Source organism: Arachis stenosperma, chromosome 5, assembly GCF_014773155.1.
Source record: "Arachis stenosperma cultivar V10309 chromosome 5, arast.V10309.gnm1.PFL2, whole genome shotgun sequence".
Taxonomy (NCBI): Eukaryota; Viridiplantae; Streptophyta; class Magnoliopsida; order Fabales; family Fabaceae; genus Arachis; species Arachis stenosperma.
This window is the reverse complement of record NC_080381.1, coordinates 114982920-115006222: the sequence shown is the minus strand read 5'-3', so window position 1 is coordinate 115006222 and position 23303 is coordinate 114982920. Positions and strand designations below refer to the sequence as shown.

The following is a 23303-nucleotide window of genomic DNA, read 5'->3' as shown; positions in this document are numbered from 1 at the left end:
GCACGGACAGCAACCTATGTTCCTAAAACAGATTCAGGGATGCCATCATTCAGCCTTGGACTGACTGATTCAAGCCAGGAGGGGGCGTCAACGCAGGAGACAGAAAGGGAAAAATCTCCAGAAACTGCAAGTATGCTAGAACAATTAGACACTTTGGTCCAAAAATTAGCAAGCAATGCGGCGAAGGGAACAAACGAAAGTCCACAAATTCAGAGGGAGACTGGGGGAGAAAGTTCTGCAAAATTTGAAACTCCAGGGGGAATAAATCAAATTACAGATGATATGAAACAAAAGTGCTACATCTGGGGGACGAGACTGAAGGAAGAAGCAAATGGCAATACTGACGAGTATGAGGAGATTTGCAATCTGATTGGCAAAGGAGAATACATTTTGATCAGATCGCACCTTGCATCCCTCCAGGCAAAAAGTGATATAGAATGTCAGGTAATATTAGACTAACATTAATGTTTTTACACCAAAGTAAACTGCAATGTTTATTAATGTAAAATTGATTTCGGCATATATTTCTAGATTGTATCTGCCATCTGCCTCATCCTAAACCAGAAAAATGAAAAGAGGTTTCAGGAACAAATATACTGTCTCCCCCCCGATATTGTGGTAAGTGTTACTTCTACGAACTTTGGGTGTATTTTCTGCATTAATTTGGGTGTATTTTTTGGGTTCGATTGGGTGTAAGTTGTGTATTTTCAGTATTTCATTTCTTGTTTCGCAATTCTTGCAGAGCATGGCACTTTCGGATCACCCAAAGGGGGAATTCATATCCCCGAAAACGAAAAAGGAATTCAGGGTGGAAGCCTACCCGAGTTTCATTCACTTCATAGATAGAAAAAAATTAAGTTCGCATCCATATGTAAATTTTCGTTTGCTAAATTTGTTGGTACGCTTATTTATTTACTTATATGCCAAATAAAATAACACACTGTTAAAATGTGGCAATCCTTCAGATTTTTGCTCCTGTTTGCCACTTGGGACATTGGTGGTTATGGCTAATAAATACAACAAAGCGGAAATGTCAAATACTTGACCCGCTACACAAAAAAGCTCCAAGCGATGAGAGAAAGGACATTAATAAATTCACTGTAAGTTGCCTCTGTCTTCTTTACTTTAATAGATAGGTCTATTTCGAAGGTTGTGTTGGGTGTATATTCTATATTCAGTTGGGTGTATCCTGTGCATTCATTCGGGTGTATTAATGATTTGTTTTGGTATTTAAGGGATATGTATTTTCAAGATTGATAACATATGCCGGCGGAAAACCTCTGGAGAAAGGCGAGAAGGAAAAGGAAATTAAAGCATCATATGTTAAAATATCAGGGCAAAAAATAAGGTATAAATTTGTGAGTCTGAACATTAAACTTTCCTAAATGAGATTTGTAATTTATTTTCTTCGTTTTCAGCTATGACTGCGCTATCTACGTTATGAAGTGGCTTGAGTTAATTGAGCCGGAAAACATCAAAAAGTGGAAGTATGAATGGGATAATTGGCCACAGGTAACTGTCTTTAGAACTATATAACTCTGTATTACTTTACTGAATTAATATTGCTGTTTAAACAGAATATACTTTTTAATTGTAGGAGGAGGTGGACCACTATAGAGTGGAGTATGCTTCCCGGATACTATTTAATGAGATGAATAAACAGAGAGATCGGGCAATTAGAGAGAGTAGTGCTATAAGGCTGTCAAAGCCATCCTCTGTATTATTGAGTCCGTTTTGTCAGATTAATTCTGCTGATATAGAAACTGGGTAATCCAACTGCTGCGTAGTTTGTAATTTAAACAAATGATGTAAATATTTGCCAATTATCAACAACTTCTATTCCATGTATATTTTTTTCCATAATTAAACTATCTGTGCTGGTAAACTGTCTGTGATGTATTTAAAAACTGTATTACAGGTGGTGAACGCAAATTATAAACTGTTACACCCAACGCAAGTCTAATAATACACCCAAGATTGCGTAAACTATACACCCAACTGTCTGCGCTGTACTCAAAATGTATGAATTATATGTACTAAAATATGAAGAAAAACATCAAATGAAATATACACCCATAACCTGCGAATTTTTACAGCTTTTGTTCTATATGTATCTATATATGTGTCTATATGTAAATTGTGAATTAACAAAAATACACCCAAAAGAAACAGAGCTTTTACAACCATATTCTATAAAACTATACACCCAAAGAGTTATCCCCTGCCGCTGGTACCCTGAGCTGATAATTCATAACGTGTCCTTGATATTGGTTGGAATTTGAATGCGCCGCTGATGCAGCATCAAACACGTTTATCTGAATATAACACTCACACATTAGCTAAACTATTAACGACAAAAATAAACTCAATTGCCACAAATTTAAAGAACATTTCCTTGTACCTCGCTTAAAACTTTCATCTTCTTCTTCTTTGTGGCATTTGCAATCTGTTTCTCTAGCTTTGAACCTAGCCTGTTTTTTGGACGTCCTCTTGTTCGAATCCTTGGCGGGCTTTGAAGCTCATTAACGGATTCCAAGTTGGCGTCTTCGTGGGATAAAGAAGATCTCCCCTTCCTTTTGGCTTTTAATGCTTCCATCTCGGCCATGACGTTATCGTACGTACGGTGTAGAATTGCAGTCAGCTCCTCCGATTCGGAGGCAAATTCGCAAATATTTTGCGAACGAAAAACCAATTGGTCGAACCTCTTGCTTCTTGGCTCCATTAGTGGCTCGTCGTGGCTGCTCTTGATGTGTGTGTCGCCTCTTTACCTTCTTGCTCCATCGTTCCAGTATATATCTAGGGGACACTTGGCTTACTTGTTCGAAGCTTAACACGCTTAGTGCGTGACGGCACAGTATCCCTCTCGACTCGAATAATAAGCATTGGCATTTTACCTCGGCTGCGACTGAGTCGTAGGTAACAGCGAACTTGTTGAATATTGAGCTGGAAACTTGTTCTCCGACTTCGTATATTGAATAGCCTAGAGCGGAATTCTTTAATCTGGTGATGCAATTCGCCTTTCCTCTGAATTGCGCTTGGACTTCCCTAAACTTTGCATGAGTGTACGCATCTTAAAACTGAGCTTCAATGGAGGATTTGGTTGCACACGGTATGACCGTATGAAAATCTGCAGCGTCTGATTCTCTCTCTGCTTGCTCCCTGCTTCCGAGGTAATTATCGTATTGTTTGACGAACTGAATAAGCGAGCTGTTCCGGGTGATGTACTTGTTAAAAAATGAATGCATGCTCTCGCTCCTTTGTGTGCTTCTCATCCCTGCCCAGAAGTGGTGATCCAGATAGATAGGAACCCATATGTGACGGTCTTCGTAAAGATCTGCATAATACACCCAAACACAAACTGTAAAATACACCCGAGAGAACATACAATTTACACCTCTGCTGCAGATTTTAAAAACACATTACCTGAAAGCCACTTGTTGTCTGCAAGACCAAAATTTAGCAGAAAATCGTTCCAATTCCTATCGAATGAGTCTTTGCTATGAGAGTTCCAAACAACATGGCTCATTTCTTGTTCGATATCCGCATGTCCCTTGTACCCGTTTAATTTGCTTGGAATCTTCTTCATGATGTGCCAAATACACCAGCGGTGAACTGTTGTTGGCATACAGGCCTCTAAAGCCCTTTTCATTGATGCGCACTGATCGGTGAGAAACCCTTTCGGAGCGTTTCCTCCCATGCAACGAAGCCAGTATTGAAATAACCATTTGAATGATTCAATTTCTTTGTTCTTCATCAAAGAGCATCCGAGAAGTGTTGACTGACCGTAGTGATTCACCCCGACAAAAGAACCACAGACCAAATTATACCTGAAACAAATTACCATGGTCTAGAATGCAAAATAATTAGGTACACCCTAACAAATGCTTCGAATACACCCAATGAAACAGCCAATATACACCTCTGCTGCGGATTCGTAAAAATAAATTAATTTAGCATCATAAACAGGGACAGTTTGTTACCTGTTTGTATTGTAGGTGGTGTCGAATGAAATGACGTCTCCAAAATACTCAAAGGCGGCTCTGCTTCTGGCATCGGCACAAAAAGCCAGCTTAATCGATTGATCCTCCTCGAGTTCGAGCTCAAAAAAGAAATTCGGATTCTTCTCTTTCATTCTTAAGAAATATTTCCCAAATTCCTTTGCATCTTCTTGTTCGGAAACATTCCGCACTTCCCTGGTAATGTAATTCCTCACGTCCTTTTCGATAAAGTTTAACTCGCGGTGACCCCCGGCAGCAGCAACAAATGATTGGTATGTTTTGCTTGGTCTGATACCAGCTTCCTCGTTATTCTCTATCGTACGACGAATGGACATGCTTAGTTCCCTGTGCTATTTGAGCATCTCTGCTTTGCTTGGACAGCAGGGGTGTGAATGATCCAGCACAACCTTTGAAATGATCCAAGCACCGACATCCTTCAATGTGTGTATATAAATTCTTGCAGGACAGTTTAGACCGGCTGTCGGATTGGTCTTCTCGGTCGGAGATATTTTAGATTTCCATTTTTCCTCTCTGCTACATGTAATCAGTTGATTCTTAATCTCGTTTCCCTTCCTATTTGTGCACCAAACTCTTGTAGAGAAACCTGCAGCCTTGGCGTAGTCCCTGTAAAATTTTCCAGCATCTTCAAGGGTGGTAAAGGTCATTCCGACCTTCGGAACAAGCTCGTCATCAATAACCGAGAGAGGCTGCACAATACACCGTGTCAGACTGAAATACACCCACAGATATGATTCAAATACACCCAATTATGTCTAATATGATACACCCGAGCCGCAACAACTCAACTACAGAATGACCTTTAAAGCCATAAACTGTAAATACTCAGCTGCAGAATACACCATGTCAAAAACTAAAAACACACCCAATCGTGTCTGATATAATACACCCACAACAAAAAACAAAAAACAGTAAAGTAAACATACACTTGTCTACACCCAAAGAAGAATTGATCTACACTCGAGCGTCTGCTATAAATTCCAGGTAATTAGTCACAACTAATACATTGAATAAACAGATTCATGTTAACGTGTTACTTTCACAGTCAATGTTCAGCAATTTTTCAACTACACAATGCTATACCAATTACTGAAAGAAAAATCATACTAATCGTATGTAAATCAAACCTCAGAAAATTCGTTAAATTCAAACTCATAATCCACTTCGCCTGGATTCAGCTGACAATCAGAGGTTGAATGATCCATTATCTTCAAAACGAGTTCAAACTTTGATTTCAGAAAACAACAAATCAAAATAGAAAATGAAGGTCGAGTTGCAGAGAGAGAAAAAGGTAACGTAAACGAAGAACATACTAGTGAGAAAAGGACAGCAAAAGAACGATGGAGAAGAAGGAGGGAAGACGCGCGAGAAGAAGAACAACCAAATCTCAAAATATCGAAAACGAAGAAGGAAACAAATATTTTAAATTTGGTAGTTAGATATACGCGGGATGTTATATAGCGCGTGTAATCAACGTACGTGGAGGAGCGCGTATTTGTTTATATAGGTCCTTTTGACTTGGCTTTGATTTCATACATAGTACAATACATATGATGTATATGTAGAGTATGGATTAGATTCGATCTATTTATTTACATCTGATTTATAATTTATAGATATAATCTGATTTGTAATATCTGATTCGATCTGCAGTTAAATAGAATTGGACTCCAAATTTTACATCTATATATCAACAAATTTGTAGATCTACAAAATAAATTAAAAAAATTATATATGTTATGTTATGTTTAAGAATTTTTTATTTGGTTTAGATTTTAATTTTTGTTGCACTTTTAGAATATTAAAATATTAAAATTTGTATTATTATTTATTTATTGTTGTGGTGAGAATGTCGGATAATTAAATTTGATTTGTCTGTTGAAATTATTATTATTATTATTATTATTATTATATAATTTAGTTGTATTATTTTTATTATTTAATAGTAAAATATTATTTTTATCAACGTTTGGGATAAGTTTTGAAGTTATTCCTAACGTTTAAATTGTCTTATTTAAGTTCTTGACATTTTAAAATTGTCTTAATATTGTTCTCTCATTAGTGATCTGTTAACAGAGTTGATAATTGGACAATATTAAGACGATTATGAAATGTTGAGGACTTTGGTAGGATGAAAACGTTTGGGACAAAAATAATATATGACTCTTAAAAAAATTATCTAATCAAGTAAAAATAAATTCACATAGAACAAAAGTAATGTGATTAGAAGTAATTTACTTATATGTGGTTAAAAGATAATTGAATAATCATGTTTAGTAAAAAAATTAAAATAATGTATCGTTTTTGTCCCCAATATTTTCGTCCTATTTAAATTTCTAACGTTTCAAAATCGTTTCAATATTATCCTACCATTAATTATGTTAACAGATCACTAATGACAGGACAACATGATATGGTTTTGAAATGTTAGAAGGACGATTTAAATGTTATGGACAATTTTGAGACGTATTCATCCCAAATGTTTGAGCCAAAAAAGATACTTTATTTTTAAAACATATTTTAATAGTATTTTTGAAGTAAGTAAGTGTAAAAGAAAGGGAAAGTAATTTTTTTGAATTTTTTATTTTTTGGATTTTTAGTAAGGGTGTTCGTGGGTCGGATTCGATCTGCATATCTGCGGTGTTTATCCAAATTCGATCCCAAAATTGCAAAAATTGATCCGATCCGTACACTAATAGAATCAGATTGTGAATTTTAGGTAGATATTCGCATATCTGTTGATCCGCAAAATAAATAAATAAATAAGTAAATATTCTCTTTTTATATTTCAACTAATAATGATCATATATGTTGTATTATTTTATTTTTATTATTTTTAAAAGAATAGGTTTAATTATATTTTAAGAGTAAACATGTTTAAAAGAGTGAAAAATAGAAATTTTATTGATTTTTTTAATAAAAATAAGCTTCTTAAAATATTTTTATGCTTTGCAGATATATCCTATATCCGATCTGATCCAATCCGCAAATGTGCAAATCGGATTCAAGTTTAAAAAGTAAAAACTGCAGATACTGAATCCGATTCGATGATTTTAGTGCAAATCGAATCAAGATTTTAGTCATATCCGACCCGCATTCACTCCTAATTATTAGAGATGCTTTTCTATTATTTGTTTTTTTTTTCGATGAGTATATCCGATATTTGATAGCTGACCGATCCGTAAATTGTAGATTCGGTTTCTAAAAAATACTAATATTATTAGATCCGATCTAATTTAATGATTTTAGTACGAATCGAATAAAAAATTTAGTCATATCCAATCTGAACTAATTTTTGTGCTCCTCTAAAACTTGATTTATGCTATGACATTTATAGTTACATTGATTACGATAACTATATACTTTTAACCACACTTTTACTTAAAAGTGTTATTAATTAAAATTAAAATTAAAATGAAAATAATTTTTTTATTATTTAACAATGTTTTTTAATTGAAAGAATAAAAATATTGCGAAAACGTTAAATAGTATAATTTTAATATTTTTTTTGAATGTAGCTAAAAGTGTTTACCCACCATAAGCATGGTAAACTTTACCCATGTATGTATATATATATATATATATATATATATATAGATACATGGGATTTAGGCCTTTAGCTCTGTGCTTTCCATCATTATTGCTTGAACACTGAATAGTGAATAGCAGTGTCTTCCAAGCAAGTTGAATATTATTATTATTATCATTATTGTCTCCTCCTTCTCTTCAATTCCGATCTCTTCTTTTATTTATTCTTATTCTTCAGTCTTTCGATATTTCCCACCTACTACTATATATATAACCAGAACAAAACAATATATATATACATATATCAGGTGGTGATTCCATGAATATGGCATGGAAGAAAGGGGTTGCGTTGTGGTTGTGGCTCCTTCTTCTGCTGTTTATTACTTCAACATCTTCATCATCAGCATCTCATCGTTTATTGTTGGACAATAATAATGGATCGTCCTTACTCGGCCTTACACCACCCATGGGGTATGCCTACCTCCTTTAATTAATTCTTTAATCTTATTTTTCATTTATTATCATTTATATCTTATTATAGACAATGCTAAGAACCTAACACTTTCAGTGTCAACAAGAAAAAAAATAGTTAATATTAATTCAAATGTAGAAAAAAAAAGCGTCAATTTTCTAACATTTTTCTTACATTATTTAAGTATAACCAAACTTTTTTATATATATTTTTTTTGTTGGTGGTTAAAATCAATCACTGTTCTAACAATTTTTTGTGGTGTGTATAGTTGATTGGCCACTAAATTAAAAATTAATGACCAATTTAACAACCAAGAGTTTTTAAAAGATTCAAAAACCTAATTTTTTGTTTTTCTCACTAAATCGGTTGCTAATTTTAAATTTAGTGACCAATTAGAATAATTTTAGTGTTTGTAGCTAAATTTTAAATTAACAATCCTTTCAGCGATCAAATTGAATGGTTTTGATGTTGGTGGCTAAACTGGTGTTAGATAAAGACCAATTATTTTAAAAGTTTATTGTAGTGTGATTATTCTTAATGTATGTTATAACAAGACTTAATTTAGTTGAAAAAGGCTTATATATTCTCGCTCAAAGACTCTTCTACACCAATAATTAGGTTTCATTATTGTAACTTTTTTCCTTCTAATATCATAAAAACTCCTTAATTGATAAGGCAAAAAAAAAAAATCCAGAAATAAGTGGTTATAACCAATTGATTTAATAGGGTAGGTGTAGAATATGTAACATAACCATCAATAATGTGTCAAATCCTGAGTTGATTTTTATTTTTGTATACGCGCAAAACCATATGGACAAGTCTCACATGGATTAATGGATATACCCATAATAGTGCTTGGTCACAAAATGATGCATATCCTCGCATTAGTTAGTGCTAAATATATATAAACCATGATTTAATTTGTGGACTTTATAACACACCTCAACATCAAAACATTAGGTGCAAGCTAGAGCCATTAATTACGTATACTTGCATTTAATTTGTTTATAGATATATTATATATATTGATTTACCTAAGCCACTATTTATAGGGAACAATAATCCAATCTTATCTCGAGTTAGTTGCTATTATTTGTTGTTGTGTTTACCCTACCAGCTTTAATTTATGCATATAAAGCTAATAAGTAAGTATCCATTATTGATATATTGGGGTTGGACAATCAATAATGATATATAATAACAACCAACTTTATTTCGATTATTTATCTTCACATTTTCAGCCAAGCTTTATCATTTTCATTTGACAACTTAAGTATTAGGGATCGGAGCTTTATAATTTAGATTTTATTACTACAAATAGTATTAACGTTATCCAGCTCACATGACAAAAATTCCATGAAGAACTAAGTAGTTTTTCAGTGAGAAATTTGTTTTTTTTTGTTTTTAAATTAAATTCTTGACAAATCTAAATATTCTGTTTAAAGATTAAGATATTTATTAGAATTAAAATTGAGTAAGTTTAACTCAACCTAAAAAATTAGTTTATGAGACGAGAGATTACGCCCAATAACATTGATATATAAATCGTGATACTTACTATGGTCATTAAAATGGGTTAATTAAATTCGTTGGGTCAACTTGTTTATCTGTTTAAACAAGTAGACTTTTGCCAATAAAATCAGATTCATTTAAATTTTAGATTAAATGAATTGAGTCCGGCGATTAATCTAAAAAATAACAGATTAAACTAACTGTTTAAATTTTTGTGTTTTATAAAAGGAAAAAAAAAATACTTTTTTAAATATAATTTTTTATCGACTCAAATATCCGACTCTAACTACTAAAAAAATTTTGTTTGTTTAAGATTTTTTTTTTGTCTAAAAGTGACATTTTTTGTTAAAATATTATTTTTAATCCGAAAATTAAATTTTTAAAAAATTAATAGGGCAGCCGGTTTAATTCGACATAGACTGGTCATTAATGATCTAGGCTTGAAAATTAAAGTCTATGAAACGGATTTAGGCAAATTAAGCTTAAATGAATCCGTCTAACCTGGTTTATTTGACATTTCTAGTCATACTATGTTAAGATTGACATTGGATAAATTTAACTCAATTTTAAAAATTAGTTCATGAAAAAAATGATATCTCATATACACTTATAAATTATGTAAAAATTTTATATATAAGAGATGTTAGATTTGTAATTATATCTATTAAGTAGACCAATAATCATCCTAGTTAGTTGGTATAGTTTATGTTTTTTTAATAGAATAAGGAGTATTAGTATTAAAAAGTGGTTCTATATTACTTTCATTTTTCCATTAAAAAAAAGAGTAAATACCCTTTCCGGCCCCTGTCCATTTTGAAATTTGACTACCCGCCCCCTATCCTTTATAAATTATCAAATCGGCCCTTATCCATTTACGCCGTGATACCAATGAGCCCTTGAGTTGGTTTCTCCGTTCAAAGTCGACGGAAAACGCTGAGGTGTAACGTGCTATCCGTGACGTGGCTTTGGATCATCAAACGTGGATTGCTCTATAAGCATGTGGACAAATAAGCCCCTGCAGACTCAGCAAAGTGACGTCGTTTTAAAAAGAAGTCTCTTTGGTCGTTTAGGGCGAAATCTCAGTCTCCCCATTCCTGAACCCTAACACTAGTGACTGAAGCATGAGCGATTGTGAGCAGTCTTCAACCTGTAACACACGCCGTGTCTGGAGGAAGAATTTGATGGGTTCGAGTAGCAATGCAAGTGAGGGCAAGAAGGCCAAGTTCCAGCACCCTAAATGCAAGTGTGGCACGTATGCAGTGATGCAACAGTCTGGGACAGCGAAGAACCCAGACAGAATTTTCCTGGGTTGTTCCAACTATGGCGTAAGTGTGCACCCATCTTCAGTTTATGCAATCAACTTCCCACTTGTTTAACAAGTTGTATTCACTATAATGGCAATTGCAGATGAAACAACGTCACTGCAACTTTTTTGTTTGGCTGGACGAGGTGATTGCTAAACGTTCTGGCAATGAAGATGAGAATGACATTCAAGGAAGACTGATGTTGATGGAGAAAAGGTTGGAGCAATTGGAATTCAAGATTGAAGATGAATATGAAGCAAAATCAAAAAAATGTAGTAATAGCCATATTGTGTTTGTTATGCTGGCAATGTTAATTGTGATAACAGCAGTTGTATTTGTAGTGTTTTAGGGTATATTGTGTTGCTTCAAGTGATGCATAGATATCTGTTGAGATTTGTGTTAATCTGCTCTGTAATTGTAGATTCCAAATGAAATGAATGTGAATTTTTCTTTGTTATAATGTAAAGACTGAACCCAAGATAGCTGTGCACAATTCTGTATAAGGTAAAAGCATAATGTTCATATTCATACTGCTAAGCACAAATGCATTTACATAGTGAGCCAAATTCATCATCAAAGGTCTGTCTTCACAAAACAGAGAACATGTTCCACATTGTTCAGTGTATTACTTCTAATAACTTGACAACCAAAAAAGTATTGTGTTGCTTCAAGTGATGCATAGATATCTGTTGAGATTTGTGTTAATCTGCTCTGTAATTATAGATTCCAAATGAAATGAATGTGAATTTTTCTTTGTTATAATGTAAAGACTGAACCCAAGATAGATGTGCACAATTCTGTATAAGGTAAAAGCATAATGTTCATATTCATACTGCTAAGCACAAAGGCATTTACATAGTGAGCCAAATTCATCATCAAAGGTCTGTCTTCACAAAACAGAGAACATGTTCCACATTGTTCAGTGTATTACTTCTAATAACTTGACAACCAAAAAAGTTTACACCAAAAAACTTGACAACCAAAAAACTATACACCAAAATATTCATAACTAACATTAGGATTATGTCATTTCTGAATCCTTGGTGGCCTAAACCCATATGTTGGCTTGAATTTGTGGGGTGCATTTAGGCCTGGTGTGGGGATAAACATGAAGGGAGTTGTGGCAGTCCCTGAGTCAGTTGCTCCTTCACATGGAAGTTGTTGCTGAGTTGATGGTTGTGAGTTTGGGGTTGTTGCTTGCTGTAGAGGTGGCTGAACTGTTGGGGCTGTGGCCTGCTGTTGAGAGTGGTGCACTGTAGGTCCTGGAGGTCGAGTTATAGCTTGCTTGGGCCTGAAATTTGGCCCCTGGGGGAGTGTAGTTGGGGTAGCAGGGTTTGAGGGCTCAGTATTGGAGTCCACACCCTAAAAAACAAAAAAACAACTCAGTTTATTGTAAATGCTGTTGGGCCAATTAATTTTATAGTTAAAGAGCATGAATATGTAAAGTAACATTACCTCTAGTGGTGGTTGGGCAGGGTGTGAAGATTGAGTGTCAACCCTTGTCTCTTGTTGGACTGAATGAGTGTTAGAGGTCTTAGGGGCTTTTTTCTTTTGCCTTTTTGCTTTACCCTGTGAAAGACATATGAGAAACAAAGAAAGCACAGCCATGATAGAACAAAAAAATGCTTAAGCTAAGGGAAACATTAAGTTCAGACAAAAAATTACCACTGGATCAATAAATGGGGCAGTAACATTTTGGGGAACATTGCTTCCAACTCCTTCCCCGGCCTATGCAAATCAAAAAATAACAGTCTCATCTATTGTACTTTTCATTTGAATAGAGGAAATAACAACTACTACAATGGGAAAGAAAAATATGAAGAAGGCCTCTTACCTGTGCTTCCTGCTGATCTGGAGGTGGCTGTGATGATTGGTTTCCAGTTTGTTGTTGCTTTGCCTTCTTTCGTTTTGGCTGCCAATTCGGATTTGCAGGAGCTCCTTTGCAAGTCATGTGGTAGTGTCCCTTTTGCCCACATTTGCTGCACGTGACTTGGAATGACTTCCTCACCTTGTGACCTTGCTGCTGCATTTGTGACTCAGCCACGACATCAACAGCCCTTCTTTTGGTTGGTCTCCCTGGGGGTCTCCTAATGATTGGTGCCTCTGGACGCAGCCTGTTTGTTTCTTCCCAAAACTCCTCAGAATTCACTGGTTTAATGGAGTCCCCATAAGTAGCCCGAACAGCATCCATTGTAAGCCATTTATGTGCAAAATTCTCTGGTTTCAGCCCTTGTTTCCTTAACCTAGAGATAGCAGCTACTGCATGCTTGCAAGGCAACCCTAGTAGGATAGATACAGAAATGACCTTTACTCACTCAAAGTTTACTTAAATAATTGCCAAGAAATGAGTTGATGATTATACCTGTCAGTTGCCAAACGTTGCAGGCACATGTATGTCTTTGTAAATTGACAGCCACTCTGGTCTGGTACCTCTGAACTTCAAACAATACCCTTGCCTCATCTCCAGCCCACTCTGCTGTCCACTTATTGCTCTCAGGAATGATGTACTCATCCAGCCTTAGTTGTTGAACTGGAGCCAATTTACCCTTGCATTTGCTGATTCTGTGCTTGTGCCCTGCCATCTTTCGCATTATGTAACTTCGAAGCTCCTCGCACATAGTTAAAATCGGTTTCTCTCTATACTCCACGATCTTGGCATTCCAAACTTCGCACATGTTATTGGTGATGTTGTGACACTTCGGGCCATGGCTAAAGTAAGCCTTTGTCCATGAACCAGGATCAAACTTCTATAGATACTCCCAAGCAGTTGTGTTCACCTTCTTCACAAGTTCCATTGAGTCTTTGAATTCCCTCATTGTTGTGCTCTTGGCAGCCTTCCAAACCAGCCCTTTTGTGTGCTTATCCTTAAAGTGCTTGATGAAATTTTTCCATATATGTAAGACACAATTCCTATGATGGGCTTGTGGCATTACCTCATGCAATGCCTTAGCCAAACCCTACAATAACAGTTCATAAGAACAATTGAATTAATTTATAAACACAGAACACAAACTATATAACAAAAAGGAAATACAAAGAAAGAAGGAATATAACCTTCTGCTGGTCAGACATGAAGTTCCACCCATTGGCAGCCACAGAACCAAGATCATCATGCAGGATTGAAAGAAACCATTTCCAAGAATCAGTGTTCTCAGCTTCAACTACAGCAAAAGCTATAACAAAGAAACTATTATTGGCATCCTGCCCCACAGCTGACAACAGATGCCCTCCGAAGTACCCTTTTAAGAAGCATCCGTCCAATCCAATCAGAGGGCGACAGCCCGCCTTGAAGCCTTTCTTGCATGCATCCAGTGAAATGTACAACCTATTGAAGAGTGGACGACCCTCCGGTTGAGGAATGACATCAACCATACCAGTGGATCCAGGATTGCTTTTGTGAATTTCATTTAAGTAGTCATGCAGCTTTCCATATTGTTCTCGCTCCTTTCCAATTACTTGCTCTCTAGCAGCTTTCAAGGCTCTGTATATCATCCTATAATTTATATGGACATTATAGTCCTGCTTCATGTGCTCTAGTGCCTCTTTCGGAGTCATCAGAGGTTGAGTTACCAACCTTTTTACCAGCTTACTTGTCACCCAAGATCTATCAGCCATGTTGCTGCTCAAATTCCTACCACAGTTATGCTCTCCAATGAATGTCTTTATTTGAAAACTGAGACTCTGACTATTATGAGAGCAAAACACCAGCCATGGACAACCCTCCTCAGCACACCTTGCTCTAATCCTCTTTGGCTCATTCTTCAAATACATAAGCTCTTTTCCCTCATATACAAAGTAATCCTTAAGTGCTTGCTTGAACATTGCCATGGTCTCAAAGTGTTGTCCAACCTGAAACTGAACTTCACCATACTCTGCATCCTCATTAAAATCAGGATATCTTGCCTTATGCTCCTCATCTGAGTCAGAAATTGGGGAGTTAAATGCCTCAGACTCATATTCATATGGCTTTTCCAGGTCTGAGTCCAACTCCTCAGCCACTGGATCTGAATTGGGCTTATCCCTTGCCTCACCATTTGGGTCAACATCACCTGGCCCATTACCTTGATCTCCACTAGGCCCACTGTTTGGCTCATTGTCTGTTTCTTGTTGGGATAGAACATGTTTTCTTTTTCTTCCAACATACCTCTTAGCCTTCTTCTTCTTAGTCCTAGGAGACATTTCCTTATCACCAAAAATACCAGCTGGCACATTCTTCTTCTTCTTAGGTGTCTGTTGTCTAACACAACTCTTCTTCCTAGCACCCTTTTGTCCAGCATCCATTGCCTCTTTCATCCTCACACTAGGCTGCTTCTTCCTCATACTCTTCCTCTGTACATTTACTTCCTCATCACTACTACTAATATCAGATTCTAATCCAGTTGGAGGGGGTTTGTAGGGTTCATCTTCGGTTGTTTCATATCCGTCATTGGAAGAAGGTGAATCTACCTCAACAACATCAGGGCCATATTCTGGTTGACTAACATCATGCTCAAAGTAAATAACCAACAAATCCGACTCCATATTCTCCATCTTTTTATCACACATTTCATTGATTTCCTTATCCCCTTTCAGAACATGCAACCCAGACTCTAAATCAAGGGAATTGCCATTATACCAATACATTTGTTTGTAACTTGTATACCCCAAACCCTTGAACATTTCCTCCAAATCCTTGAAATTAACATAATCTATGTCTAACGGAGGAAATGTCTCAACACTTCCATCACGGTAGAACAATGCACCATCTTCATCCCTTTCAAACGAACCCCCATGATGAAAAACAGGGACTATTTCATATGACATCTATTAGAACAACAATGTGCAATAATTAAAAACTAATTAACAACTTCCATCACGCCTCATTTTAACATTCTAGAACATGCATGGGGTGATCACTAATCTAAATCATCATTAACAGTAACCAAGTTCAGAAAAAAAATGGAGCAACACAAGCTAACGAAGCTTCAAGACTCAGATAGCGACACTAACCTTAGTAGCGCCGTCAGTTCCTTCGTCTGCAGCACCGTCAACCCCTCCCTGTTGGAAGTCTCTGTCAGCTTGCTTGGAGGGAGACGTTTCGGTCTCTTAGGGTTTCTTCGTAATTTTCAGGATGGAACGAGGGTGATGTATGGTGATTGGGGTGTGCACAAGGGGGAGAATGAGATTTCACCCCAAACGAGCAAAATGATGCCACGCAAAACGACGTCGTTTTGCTGAGTCTGCAGGGGCTTATTTGTCCACATGCTTATAGAGCAATCCACGTTTGATGATCCAAAGCCACGTCACGGATAGCACGTTACACCTCAACGTTTTCCGTCGACTTTGAATGGAGAAACCAACTCAAGGGCTCATTGGTATCACGGCGTAAATGGATAAGGACCGATTTGATAATTTATAAAGGATAGGGGGCGGGTAGTCAAATTTCAAAATGGACAGGAGCCGGAAAGGGTATTTACTCTTGAAAATTTTGTTTGTTTAAGATTTTTTTTTTGTCTAAAAGTGACATTTTTTGTTAAAATATTATTTTTAATCCGAAAATTAAATTTTTAAAAAATTAATAGGGCAGCCGGTTTAATTCGACATAGACTGGTCATTAATGATCTAGGCTTGAAAATTAAAGTCTATAAAACGGATTTAGGCAAATTAAGCTTAAATGAATCCGTCTAACCTGGTTTATTTGACATTTCTAGTCATACTATGTTAAGATTGACATTGGATAAATTTAACTCAATTTTAAAAATTAGTTCATGAAAAAAATGATATCTCATATACACTTATAAATTATGTAAAAATTTTATATATAAGAGATGTTAGATTTGTAATTATATCTATTAAGTAGACCCAATGACGGACCCAAAAAAATTTTGCAGTGGGGGCAAAAATATAATAAAATTTAAGTATTGATATTTTTTTTTTCTACAATACTCAACAAGAGTTAAGGACTAATCCGTTGTGAATTTGAATTTCATTTAAAAGTCTGCAATTGACCAAGAAGTTGTTATACATACGAGATGAAATTCGAACTCCCAACACTTACTTAAGCGGACGATGATTAAGTTGATCACTCGACTAATCCAAATTAATTTAGATATATTTAAAATTTTTAAATTATAACTATCTATACATATTGATAAAAACTAAAAATATACACACAATCACTTATAATGGCTACCTTTTTATTTTTAACATAACAATATTATTTTTTTATATATGTTTTTAAAAATTTATTTTATTTTTTATTATCTTATATTTACTTGTTAAGTTTATTTATTATAGTCTTTATGGTATAAATAAATATTTTAGCCAAAGTAATTACTATAATTAAGACTATTTTAATAATAAATATTAATACAAAATATTAACATATAGATAATATATTTTTTATCTTAAATAAATTTTAAAAAAATTACTAATAATTTAAGTTGTATTAATTAAAAATTAAATTTAATTTAATTATCAACTAATTAACTAATATAATAAAATTAATTATCACTTTTTTAATTTATTTATTTATTTATTTATTTATTATTATGCTAACTCAAATTTAATAATATAATTATTATCATTATTATATGTTAAGGTTAATAACGAAATTTTAACATAAAACACAAGAAAATCATTTATATTTTATTTTAAAATAAACATAATATAACAACATATATATATGTACATTTTAAAAATTTTATGGGGGCAAATGCCCCCTCTTCATTGCACGTAGGTCCGTGCCTGAGTAGACCAATAATCATCCTAGTTAGTTGGTATAGTTTATGTTTTTTTAATAGAATAAGGAGTATTAGTATTAAAAAGTGGTTCTATATTACTTTCATTTTTCCATTAAAAAAAATCAATTATATATATATATATGCGAATATAATATCTTGCATAATATATTCAATGAGCAATTATTGATAAATCAGATGGAATAGCTGGAATCACTTTGACTGCCAAATTAATGAAGACTTGATTCGACAAACAGGTAAACGCCGTTATAACTTGATGACACTATAATCACAGACGTTTGATTTTTAATACGATGATATATTTAAGAATCATATAGGGTGTATTTGGAATACAATTAATAAAAATTATTTTTATACACAATAATATATTTTAAAATATTTTTTGTTTTGTTTTGAAAACCAAGAATTAAATTGATTTTATAAATCATACGAATTTGCTTTAACATACACTTGCCTCAAATCTTTTATACATATATAATTTAATTAGAATTGAAATTATTTGGAGTACTAAAAGTATAAAAAGTCATTTTTACCATTTAAACAGTATTAATTAAACTATTAATGTCTAAGAAAATGATTTGAAAAGAGGAAAAAAATTTAGAAGTCTGATGGTTGAATGAAGATTGTACAGTAAATAAATAATAATAAAATTATAAATTAAGTTATTATATCAATTTTTAAATTAAATATTTTTATTTTATATAATTAATTCGAAATATAATGTTTTATTTTCATTTCAAATGATTTTAAAATAAATTAAATCAATGCAAAATATTTTATTTCTAACACAGTTGGACGTATATTAATATTTTATAGATAGAATTAAAAACTAATAACATATGTTATTTATATATCTTTCAATATGCAGCTGATGCAATGGTGTCAACGGGTCTTTCTGCTTTGGGATACCATTATATCAACATAGGTACGACAAAAATTTATATTTATTATTATTATTATTATTATTATTATTATTATTATTATTATTATTATTATTATTATTATTATTATATAGGAGTAAACATTATTATCATTACCAATAACTATCATTCAATTCATCTACTATATATTGGAAAAATCTTAATATTTTCTTTTTTTAGATGATTGTTGGGGAGAATTGAACCGAGACTCACAGGTAATGAATAATCGAAAAATTAATACTAAAAAATTACACTTAATTAATTATATCAAGTGATCACGAGAAAATTCACATGATAAAATTGTTTTTATTTTTTTGTGGCAGGACAATTTGGTTGCAAAAGCTTCAACATTCCCTTCAGGAATTAAGGCTCTAGCCGATTATGTTCATAGCAAAGGTTTAAAGTTAGGAATTTATTCCGATGCTGGGTATGTATTTCAGATTAAACACAATATTAATATTAATTATTAAAAATTTATTTTTTTTAATTTTTTAATTACAATAATATCTTTGTAGAAATCAGACATGCAGCAAAACTATGCCTGGATCACTGGGCCATGAAGAACAAGATGCAAAAACATTTGCTTCTTGGGTAATACATTCATTTAAAAGTCATTTTACACTTATATAAATTTTTTTATTTGGATTCATGTATGTATAATTAACTTATGTTTTCAATGTTATTTTAGGGAGTTGACTACTTGAAGTATGATAATTGTAACAACAATTATATAAGCCCCAAAGAGAGGTATTAATTAATGGGATTTAATAATATATATATATATATATATATATATATATATATAATCAATGAATTTATAGATTTTATTTATGAATCAGGTACCCAAGAATGAGTAAAGCTTTATTAAACTCTGGAAGATCAATCTTCTTCTCCCTGTGTGAATGGTGAGATAGAGTAGTTGAATATCATAAACATGTTGATTTCTTAGGAACATTGATTACTTATATTGTTAGAAATTGCAATTTTGTTTTCAAACACAGGGGATTGGAAGATCCAGCAACTTGGGCCCCCGGTGTTGGAAATAGTTGGAGAACAACTGGAGACATTAAAGATAACTGGGACAGGTGATTATCAATAATAAGGATTTTATTTTAATAAATAAATTAATTATAATAATTACCAAAATAAACATTGTAAACGAGATGTGATTGATAGAAAAGATTAAAATAATAAAAAATAATAAAAAATATTAATATTATTAATAATCCAAACTTTTAACATGTAATTAATATATAAAAAGGTTGGTAGAAGAGATTAAAATTATTTATTTCGATCATTATTATAATTAATTTATTTATTAAAATAAAAAAGGTTTAATTACTCTGTTGGTCCCTATAGTTTTGCAAAATTTTTAATTAGGTTCCTATATTTTTTTTCCTTTTAATTGAGTCATTGCACCAAATTTTTTTTAATTGGATCTCTACATTTTTTTCCTTTTATTTAGGTCCCTAAACCAATTTTTTTTAGTTGAGTCCTTATAAAATTAAGCCAATTACTATTAAGAGAGACTTAATTGAAAAAAAAAATTTAGTACAGACACCCAATTAAAAAGAAAAAAATATAGGGATCTAATTGAAAATTTTATAAAACTACAGAGACCAACAAGTAATTAAACCAATAAAAAATCCTCTATTATTATTATTATTATTATTATTGGTTTATGAGAAATTTAATTGCCTTGTTGGAATTTGTTTTTCAACATTGTGCAGCATGACATCTCTTGCAGATCAAAATGACAAATGGGCTTCTTATGCTGGACCTGGAGGATGGAATGGTAATTATCTATCTTTACTACTATTCGTTGCTAGAGTATTTGTTATTAAAAATAATAAAAGTCTTAATTTATTCTTTCAATTTTTAAATAAAAAGGACTTTGATTTATTTTTTTTATTTTTTGATGTTTCTAAAAATTTATATATATTTTTAAATTTTTACTTATTTAAATATTAAAAAATTAACTAAAAAGATAAATTAAGATGGAAACTTATCGGAGAACATTTGTCAAGGATCTTAAAATAAAGTGATTTTTTTGAAGAGTAAAATATATTCAACGTTTATAATGCATTAATTTTGTATTTAATAAATTAAAATAACTATATATTATAAATTTCTATGAACAGATCCTGACATGCTTGAAATTGGAAATGGAGGCATGACAACAGAAGAATACCGTGCCCATTTTAGCATATGGGCATTAGCTAAGGTATTTTCATTTCTATATATGTCACAAAATTTTATGGACAAAATGTATGTTATATATATTATAACTATTTTGCTTCTTTTTTTTTTCTTTAATTTATAGGCTCCTCTATTGATTGGTTGTGATATTCGGGCCCTTGATAAGACCACAAAGGAACTGCTAAGCAATTCAGAAGTTATTGCTGTAAACCAAGGCAGAGAAAAAGCTCAAATCTAACAATAATAATAATAATAATAATAATAATAATAATAATAATAATAATAATAATAATAATTATTATTATTATTATTATTATTATTATTATTATTAAAATTTATTAAACAATGAATGCCTTTTAAGCTATTTACTTTCATATATATTGCAGACAAACTAGGAGTTCAAGGAAAGAAGGTGAAAAGTAATAATGGTTTGGAGGTAATTTAAAAAAAATGTTTAATAACAAAAAAATATTAGTAAAAAATTATAAAAAATTAGCTTTTATTTATAGAAATTATTTTTAATATAGAGATGAAGATGGTGTTTTGATTAAAGATGAATATTTAAAGTGTATTACACTATTGTAAATGTATAAAAAAGGTGTTCAACACGCATCTTGCATATTGGCAGGATGATGACACATGTTGTTGCCAGGATGATAACACGTATCCAATACGCACTCTGCGTGTTGACTTTTTATCTGCAAAATCTATTCAGCTGTAATTATACTAAATAATCCAATTTTTAACAAAAACACCAATATTTTTTTCATATAAAAAATTAACCTTTATTTAATATATTTTATAATAAATAAATATTAAATAAAAAAATTTGAATTATTTTGTTGTCTCTCTAGTATTATTAATTTCTTTTTTTTTCTTTTTCTTTTTTCTTGTACTTGCTATATTGTTTTTGTAATGATATCAATAACAAAAATATTTTATTTGTACAATATTTCTGTATACTAAATTAATATATATATATATATATATATATATATATATATATATATATTAATTAATAGAACGTAAAATTAAATCATATAAAACGAGTTTTATATTCTATCTAATAATAAAAGAATAGTATAATTTATTTTAATGCACTTGTGGTATATATATATATATATATATATATATATATATATAGTTACATAATATCACGTAGCAAAATGACCAATATTTTATAGTAACAGTGTGAATAATAATAAAAAACCGAATATAATTAGAAAATTCTGTAAAATTATTTACAATATTGCATCAAAATTATTCTAGGTGTAATTGCAAAATTATGATAGTACCTTACTAGAAGAGAGAAATTGTTGTAGGTTTGGGCAGGTCCTCTTAGTGGAAACAAGGTGGCAGTGATCTTATGGAATCGAAGCTCATCAAAAGCAAAAGTAACAGCTTCATGGTCTGATTTAGGCCTAAAATCTGCAACTTCAGTTCATGCAAGAGATTTATGGGAGGTTAGATTTCTTTTTATAATATTAGAGAAATTAGTTGCTGATAAAATAAATTAAAAAAAATTAATCCCTAATAGTTTCTTAAAAGTGATAAGTTAGTCGTTAATTTTTCTAGAATGTAATACGATTGAATTATTAAATTATCTAATTTGTCCATTTATTACGAATTAATTTGTCTAATATCTTAAAATATTAAAGATTAATTTGTCAAATGGCCATACAACAATAATGTAGAACATTTTGATACATAATTGTTTTGATTATATATTTGTATTTTTTTGTTTTTTTGGCAGCATTCAACAACATCATCAGTTTCAGGAGAAATTTCTGCTGAATTAGATTCACATGTTTGTAAGATGTATGTCCTCACTCCCAACTAAGATATTGAATTCATAAAAGACAAGAAACTAAACAGGATTCCAAGTACTCAAAATTTTTTTGGCAACTTTCAATGTTTCCATCTTCAAAGAAGAAAGAAAACAGAGGAAATTAAGTAGTCAATAATAGGAAGTGTAAGGGGAAAATGTAAGTTATGTTCGTCTCTTAATTAAGGTTATTATCATTATTATTATTATTATTATTATTATTATTATTATTATTATTGTTTAGATGCATGATTTGGATACAATATGCCTTTCTAAGATTTGTTTTCGTTTTTAACGAAAATGTGAGAAAGTAAAATAAATTTTGATGATTAGGTAATTTGGTTTAGGAGAAAACAGGATGCTTCAAGAAAGAATCACAATTATATATATTGTGATTAATTTAAAATCAAGGATTAATAGTTAAATTAGTCCTTAAAAAGATAAGATATTTTTAAAATTTATTTTTAAAAGATTTTTTCAATTAAATTAATTCTTCAAATATTACGAATTAATCATATTTGTCTTTCAGTCACTCCATTAACAATTTTTTTCAAAACTTGATATTGTAGAACGTTAATTGATAATATATATAATACTGTCTAATTGATATTGACCAAATATGTTTATGAAAATTTATTAATTTAATTATTTTTTTCAATTACAAAAATTATATTTCTAATATGATCTAGTGACTAAATTGATAGATTTTCGTAAACATATTTATTCAACGTTTAATTGAACATGTTATGTGTCATGTATTTTATCAGTTAATATTTTATATCATCAA

At 31.9% G+C, this 23303-nt stretch overlaps 3 protein-coding genes across 3 annotated transcripts; all 3 read left to right on the top strand.

The window, feature by feature from the left end:
• Positions 1-276: 276 nt before the first annotated feature.
• LOC130981139 (uncharacterized) lies at positions 277-1771 on the top strand. Its single transcript, XM_057904761.1, has 7 exons — positions 277-444; positions 532-618; positions 743-871; positions 966-1100; positions 1236-1348; positions 1419-1512; positions 1598-1771. The coding sequence occupies exons 1-7, from the start codon at positions 283-285 to the stop codon at positions 1769-1771; spliced, it is 894 nt and encodes a 297-aa protein (XP_057760744.1). The 5' UTR covers positions 277-282.
• A 5864-nt stretch (positions 1772-7635) lies between these two features.
• On the top strand, positions 7636-22722 carry LOC130980062 (alpha-galactosidase-like). The gene is made up of 15 exons (XM_057903669.1): positions 7636-8015; positions 17750-17808; positions 18441-18497; positions 18673-18707; positions 18816-18919; positions 19008-19083; positions 19181-19239; positions 19332-19397; positions 19494-19577; positions 20223-20287; positions 20634-20716; positions 20816-20906; positions 21078-21127; positions 22014-22154; positions 22445-22722. The coding sequence occupies exons 1-15, from the start codon at positions 7864-7866 to the stop codon at positions 22529-22531; spliced, it is 1209 nt and encodes a 402-aa protein (XP_057759652.1). The 5' UTR covers positions 7636-7863; the 3' UTR covers positions 22532-22722.
• On the top strand, positions 8023-11473 carry LOC130980063 (uncharacterized). The gene is made up of 2 exons (XM_057903670.1): positions 8023-10853; positions 10936-11473. The coding sequence occupies exons 1-2, from the start codon at positions 10650-10652 to the stop codon at positions 11179-11181; spliced, it is 450 nt and encodes a 149-aa protein (XP_057759653.1). The 5' UTR covers positions 8023-10649; the 3' UTR covers positions 11182-11473.
• Positions 22723-23303: the final 581 nt, after the last annotated feature.

What these genes read in the sequence shown, in the direction of transcription:
- LOC130981139 (XM_057904761.1), top strand. Translation starts at nt 283, where the DNA reads ATGAAACAAAAGTGCTACATCTGGGGGACGAGACTGAAGGAAGAAGCA. An exon ending in GTCTCCCCCCCGATATTGTG is followed by an intron (nt 619 to 742) that starts GTAAGTGTTACT and finishes CAATTCTTGCAG; the next exon opens with AGCATGGCACTTTCGGATCA. An exon ending in ATATCAGGGCAAAAAATAAG is followed by an intron (nt 1,349 to 1,418) that starts GTATAAATTTGT and finishes CTTCGTTTTCAG; the next exon opens with CTATGACTGCGCTATCTACG.
- LOC130980062 (XM_057903669.1), top strand. Translation starts at nt 7,864, where the DNA reads ATGAATATGGCATGGAAGAAAGGGGTTGCGTTGTGGTTGTGGCTCCTT. An exon ending in AGACTTGATTCGACAAACAG is followed by an intron (nt 17,809 to 18,440) that starts GTAAACGCCGTT and finishes TTCAATATGCAG; the next exon opens with CTGATGCAATGGTGTCAACG. An exon ending in AAAGTAATAATGGTTTGGAG is followed by an intron (nt 21,128 to 22,013) that starts GTAATTTAAAAA and finishes AAATTGTTGTAG; the next exon opens with GTTTGGGCAGGTCCTCTTAG.
- LOC130980063 (XM_057903670.1), top strand. Translation starts at nt 10,650, where the DNA reads ATGAGCGATTGTGAGCAGTCTTCAACCTGTAACACACGCCGTGTCTGG. An exon ending in TGGGTTGTTCCAACTATGGC is followed by an intron (nt 10,854 to 10,935) that starts GTAAGTGTGCAC and finishes TGGCAATTGCAG; the next exon opens with ATGAAACAACGTCACTGCAA.